The sequence below is a fragment of the Teleopsis dalmanni genome, chromosome 2, assembly GCF_002237135.1.
Source record: "Teleopsis dalmanni isolate 2A chromosome 2, ASM223713v2, whole genome shotgun sequence".
Taxonomy (NCBI): Eukaryota; Metazoa; Arthropoda; class Insecta; order Diptera; family Diopsidae; genus Teleopsis; species Teleopsis dalmanni.
The window spans coordinates 48,464,834-48,471,583 of NC_051847.1; the positions used below are offsets into that span (position 1 = coordinate 48,464,834).

A 6,750-nucleotide genomic window follows, 5' to 3' on the forward strand; every position below is an offset into this window, starting at 1 on the left:
CGAACAGGTTAAAGGAATAAATAAATAAAATAAAACATTTAATGGTGAATTTTTTATTGGTCTACAAATAGTTAAGCGTGATATATACGTGTCCACAAATATCGTATATCACATAATAATTTCCGATTAAAATTATTAATATGACTAGTAAATTAGACTTCTTAAAATGTTCGTAACAAGTTAAAGTTTATAATAACAAAGTACTTTTTTTACTACTACAAAAAAAAAAAGGAATCGAAGCAGCTATATTAGTACACAATTCTAAATAGGCATTCTGAAATCTTTAAACAGTAAGCTAAAACTAATTGAAGTAACGATATCGCAACAGAAATTTCAATACCTCTCCGTCGAAATAACTGGGACAGAAAAGTCTCCTATGCGCAGTAAAAACTGTAATGATCTAATTGTGTTCTTAATATAGCCACATTGCTAAACAGTCACTTGTCTGCAATAGATATGCTTATGCCAAATATGTACTCCCAACTATAGCTTATTTTTTTTGGTTTTCAAAAATCACAAACAATCTGATCACTATTGATTTATTATTTCTAATTGTGGCCTATATATAGCCACATTGTAAAACAGTTACTTGTCAGGGATGCATATGTCTAACCTAAATGTGTAGTTCCAGCTGCAGATTTACTCTTTTGGATTCATGCCTAAAAGCACATATAATTTTAAGCACAATTGATTTATGGTCTAGATGTAGCTACATTGCTAAGCAACTACTTGTAAGGCATAGATATGTATGTCTATCCAAATCTGTACTTTTAATAGCAGCTCTACTTTTCTGTGTTTATGTCTAAAAGCACACACAATTTTGGTCACTATTTGTTTACAGTTTCTAATTGTGGTCTAGATGTAGGCACATTGCTAAACATTGTGTGGCATGTATATGTCTATCCTAAATGCAAACTTCCAGTTGCAGCACTATTCTTCTGTGTTCACGTCCAAAAACACACACAATTTTAATCACTATTGATTTACAGTCCCTAATTGTGGTCTAGATGTAGGCTCAACCGCTATTTGTCAGGCATATATATGTCTATCCCAAATGTGTACTTTTAGCCGCAGTTCTACTCTTCTGTGTTTATGACCAAAGGCAAAAACCATTTTAATCACTATTGATTTACAGTTCCGCCCCTTAGTTGTGGCAAACGATTTTTCTCTAAGCCCACATTATCTTTAATATTTCCAACTATCTATCCTTTTTTATATTTCTTTTCACACCCTTTCAATTCAATTGTCCAGATTTATTGATCCTTATGTGTACATTCTTGTGTTAAATAGCAAGAATATCTGCTAGTTTATCTGTCATATTTATAACTGTCTTTCAAACTAACTTTCGTCTGTTCATCCTTCTGGATAAAGGCGAGATAGTCTCTTGCGCAGCAATGAATTATGAGGCAGGATTTATTAACTATAGAAACTTTCATGGTTTTAAAAATGTTGCTTTGCAAAAATACATATATATATTAGTTTATACCCTTTATTGATATAAATTTAGTACATATATTTAGTATATATGTTGTCATCTCAAAGTATTCAAAACTTTTGGAATTTCTTCTTCATTTTAGTGTTACTCGAAAGCTTCAAAACATTGAAACGAATAGTCTTCGACAATGGACGACACTCACCAATTATAGCTATATCACCAATTTTAACATCTTTCCTATGGAAAAGAGATAAAAAGTATTTATTAGTTGCAAATTTTCTATATATATATATATATATAGATGTTTTTATATATGTAAACTTACGAGAAACATGGTGAGATGTGAGCGCTAATATTGCGATGACGCTTCTCAAAGCGATTGTATTTGCGCACATAATGCAAATACTCCCGACGCACGACAATGGTCTTCTGCATTTTGGTTTTTACGACAGTACCAGTCAAGATGCGTCCACGAATCCTGATGTTCCCGGTGAATGGGCACTTTTTGTCAACATAGGTACCGTGAATCGCCTATTAAAAAATGTTATTAGATAAATATTAATATCAATTTTATACTGTAACGAACCTCATTTGGGGTTTTAAAACCCAAGCCAATACTTCGAATGCGACGAATACTGCGTTTTTTGACTTTAGATTTACCCAATTTACTGACCACAGTACGGTCTTGTTTAAGATATGAACGTTCATTCTAGAAAAAATATGAAATAATTTTAGTTTAAATCTACCTTACTAACGTTAGGTAATACAAATAATATATAAAGAGTTCCTTTAATATCCGAATACCCAGATTCCAAATTAAAATTATCAAATTGCGCAGATTACCTGGACATCGGCCATGTTGATCAAGCTCGTGAAACGAAGTGAACGATTTAAAAGCACGCCGAAGGCAAGTCAATTTGTTGTAAAAAAAATTGAAGGAACAGTGGAGTAAAACACAGGATATCTGTGAAACAAAGGCCAAAAAATCTAAAATGGGGCTTTACACTATATTATGATGGAAGCGAAAGTAAGATGATAATACTTTCAATTGGACAACTTTAAAATTTTAATATTATTTCTAATAAGTTGTGAGGTCATTGGGTAACAGTATTTTTAGACTCTATAAGAGGGTTTACATGAAAAAACCATTTGTACTTAAAAGTTTAAGTGGTTATACTTAACTTTCAAACTAAGCAAACAGTTGAACATATAAAATGTAAAATTAAAAGCTAATTGTTACAGCTTTTACATAAAAAAGTATAAAAGAGGGAATATCAAGTTCGTCAGGATTTTCTATAGCAATTCTGGAAACGTCGCATTTATAAATATATATTTATATATATGGTATATATTTAACCACCGACTTGAGTTCATTTAATCCTGTCCGTTCGTCTGTTTCTTTTTAAACTAGTTCAGTAGTTTTAAAGCCATTGGAATCAAACTTTGTTCACATTCTTTTCTCTAGTGGTCCTTGATCATTTGACGGATTGGTTGAAATCGGACCACTTCGTTTCATAGCTGTCATATAAACTGAAAAATCGTAAATCAGTTTTCTGCGTTTCTATTTACGATATTAAAATAAAATTTGACATAGAATTAACTTATATAATACAATACATATATTGTAATATTGTATATAGATATTTTATATATTTTTATATACAAACTTATATACAAACGAATAAATAAAACCTTATTTATATTAGTTTATATTTTGATATAGGTGTCATATATAATACTGATTTAGTCGTAATTTTTTTCGTTTTTACCAAAACTTGACATTTGGTATATACTTTCGAAAACTCAAATATTCTGCACCAAGTTTCATTTGTATATTTCTGTTCTTCTATATTTTACCTATAGTAAGTTTGTTTCTGTACGCACTTGTAGTAAAATTCATATAAAAAGTTACTAAAATTTTACTATTTTCTATTCCCGTACCCAAAATCAAGTAAGGTGAGAGAGCTTGTAATAGCGAATTGCCATTTCGTAATGCATTAAATTTACTTGAACTTTACTTAAAAAATTTATTTTAATTAAATTAAAATAAAGTTAAAAAATGAATGATTCTATGTTAAATCTTTTCCGAGTTAGTGCATCTGGGCACTTTTACTCTTTGATAGCTAGGAGGTTTCTGCAAAGTCTATTGACTAATTTGTGTATCCCTCTTAAGTTTCTTGATTATTCAATGACTGATATATGATCTCTGACTTTACTGTTGTGCAAATTATGCTCTCATTCATCACATCAAGAAAAAAAAAACTGTGAAGTACCAAATATAGTGTGCTGTTCGGTATTTTTTATAAAAAAGACTACACGAACAGTACACTAAATAAAATTAAGATAATGTTTATCACTAAATTTAAAATTATTATTTTGATTATAAAAATAAAATACAAAATAAAATATTAATATATAGAATATATTAAAAATATTAAACAAACATTGCATTTTTTAACAAAAAGTGATCAATAGTCGGATAAAAATATATATAAAAATCATTATTAAAATACATTATGTTTTAAATGAAATGTATAAATGATGGCTACAAAAGTTCGCTATCTTCGTGAAAAAATCGTTATAAAATTCGTTAACTAAAAGATTAAAATTTTTACGTGAAATGTCGGAAATAGTACACTATTTAAGTGTTTTGTTCATATCGGTTTTATTTCTAGTGGCTGCAGTAGAAGCAAACACTAAAAAGATTTTTCAATCATGAGTAGTGTACTGTTTATTTGGTTCTCCGGTTATAAAGGTCCTATTTAAAATGTTACATAGAATATTCAACATATTCTATAATAAAAATAAATAATAATTATATATAAAAAATAAATAAGTAATATTTCACATACTATGAAATATACATAAAACAAATCCATTATCATAATTAAGATTAAAATAATAAAATATACGTATAAAATTAAAATATCATTATTTCTTTAGTTGGTTGGAATGAAAACATGATATACTAGATTTTTATTTAACTGCTTTGTTTAGAGTGAATTAACGATTGTGATTTTATTTTTAACTTTACAGATTTTTACTAGAAAAGTGTGGGAACAGAAATAATATTACAAATAATACGAAAAGCGGATATTACACACGAAATTTTTTTGTCAAAATTTTTTGACAAATGCGAAATTCGTGCCAAATTTTGATGTGTATTACACAATATTTGAAGGTTTGATAAAAAAGTTTAATGGAATTCAAAAAAATTTTGATTTTTCCTCAGTATTGCTCGTGTTTTTTTGTATACAATCGGTTTTTTGTCGACATACAAGCAAAAAATGCATGCAAGCGATGACAAAAAAGTTTGACACACAAATCTCATGTGTAATACGCATTTAAGGTTCTGTTTTTGTTTTGTTCTGTTAACATGTGTTTTCTGGACATAATCATAAAAATATGGTTCAGTTATTTCTAAAATAAAGTAACGATATTCTGATATCTTGCAATATAAAGTGTATCGAAGCTATAATTACTATTTTTGCTAGTTTTCTTTTTGTGTTTATTAAAATTTGCATCAATAGTTATGTAAAATGTTGGAACTATTTAAAAAGTATACTTAAGCCAATAAACAAACAATAAGTACGTGCTTATCTTGTTCACCTTTGCATGGATTCTTTATAAGAAATATAATTAAATCCTAAACGGCTATCGAGATAAACCTTTAAATGAGCTAAGTACTATGGAGCTAAGGACAGAATGCGTACATAAACGTTTGAATTCGCAGACAAGTATTACCAATTGTGATGCCATTGAAATTACAAAGCCAACGTAAGTTACTTATTGCTTTGAATTTATATCATTGCGTTAAACCCTTTAGTTTTCTAGATCAGGGCTATCTATCGTTTGTTGTTTCAGCCAGAGACGTAGAAAGTGAATGTTAGAATCTACTTCTCTTTTTAAATGCAAGTCTTGCTCAGTCTGCGTGTTGCAATGCGCCAATGTTAAATTATTGATGCAATCGTACAGTGTTCCGTAAGTTCTTTAGTAACTAAATGTATTGTATTGTTAATTCATAATACATATTGATATATGTATATCATATATCAATGTAGTCGTACTTTACACGATTAATTTTTCTCATTTTCATGCTTATAAAGTTTATATATCGGAGATTGTATTGATATGCTGGTCACTTTTGTCACTTATTTAAAGTTAATATAACCTTTAAGTTTAAATGATGTATTAATAAGATTTTTATATTCAAAAATTATGTAAAAAAAGCATTGTTATATCTTCTTTTATCTTCTTTCATCTTTTTCTTATTTTATTTTCTTTTAAGATATTTATTATCTTTGATATAATAGATTATTTTTGAAAAGTAACAGGAGTTGTTTTAAAAAACATAATTAAAGCTGCTATAAAAGCTGTTCTTTCAAATATACTCTTAAAAATGATACATAGATAATTTATCTGAAAAAGTTCCTTTATAAAATACTCTTAAAAATGATATGTAGATAATTTATCTTAAAAAGTTCCTTTATAAAATACTCTTAAAAAGGGTAAATAAAAAATGTTCCTATAAAACATATATTATTTGTGAACTTATAAACTTTCAAATGAAAGCTTTAAACTAACAAGATATTTAACTTATTATTCATTTTAACTATAACTTCAATTTTAGTAATAAGAGTAAATAAATGACAATAAATAAATTTACTTTTAAATAGGAGAGGTGAACAAAATTTAAGAGATGGCGAAACACTTATAAAATAAGAAAGTTTAGACAAAAAGCGTATTTACTTTCACAGCAAGTTGAGATTCTTCTTAATAAAGAAAGTTCTAGATAGGTGTCAAAGTGCTTTTAAAATTTATAGCAGAGATAACTTAAAAGTCGTACATAATAACTAGTATTAAAATGCGGAATATATAAAATACTTAGGATTATGATTGACTGATAAGAAACTATGATTAAAAATAAAGTAAAAATATTTTTAATAAAAAAAAAACAAATATTTATATATTAAACTAATATGAGTTGTTGAAATATAATAATTATGACTATTTAGAACTCTAGTGTCAATATTATTATACAAAATAATTATTGTGATAAGAATCACTGAAAGGAATATCAAATCTTCAAGCATAATAATATAACCGATGGTGACCAGACGGTACATCCGCTATATGACTAATGTGTTTAGAGGACATTTTTATGATATAGCTAAATTTTTATTTGTTTGAGAGAAGTTAACTTGCATAAAGCTATCTTTGAATCTCTAACTTGACTTCCTAACTTGTATTCAATTGTTGTATATAGTATTAATTGTATGTTTCAGATATTTTAGATGTTCTGAATCAGTTTCTAA

General features: G+C 27.6%; 1 protein-coding gene across 1 annotated transcript; it reads right to left on the bottom strand.

Moving 5' to 3' along the window:
- Window positions 1–1,471: 1,471 nt before the first annotated feature.
- LOC119684318 (40S ribosomal protein S11-like) lies at window positions 1,472–2,358 on the bottom strand. The gene is made up of 4 exons (XM_038098335.1): window positions 2,279–2,358; window positions 2,022–2,144; window positions 1,761–1,966; window positions 1,472–1,672 (listed from the first exon to the last, which is right to left on the bottom strand). Exons 1-4 carry the CDS (start codon window positions 2,291–2,293, stop codon window positions 1,546–1,548), a joined length of 471 nt encoding a protein of 156 aa, XP_037954263.1. The 5' UTR covers window positions 2,294–2,358; the 3' UTR covers window positions 1,472–1,545.
- Between the last annotated feature and the right edge of the window lie 4,392 nt (window positions 2,359–6,750).

What these genes read in the sequence shown, in the direction of transcription:
- LOC119684318 (XM_038098335.1), bottom strand. An exon ending in GTTTTAAAACCCCAAATGAG is followed by an intron (nt 1,967 to 2,021) that starts GTTCGTTACAGT and finishes ATTTTTTAATAG; the next exon opens with GCGATTCACGGTACCTATGT. An exon ending in CACATCTCACCATGTTTCTC is followed by an intron (nt 1,673 to 1,760) that starts GTAAGTTTACAT and finishes TCTTTTCCATAG; the next exon opens with GAAAGATGTTAAAATTGGTG.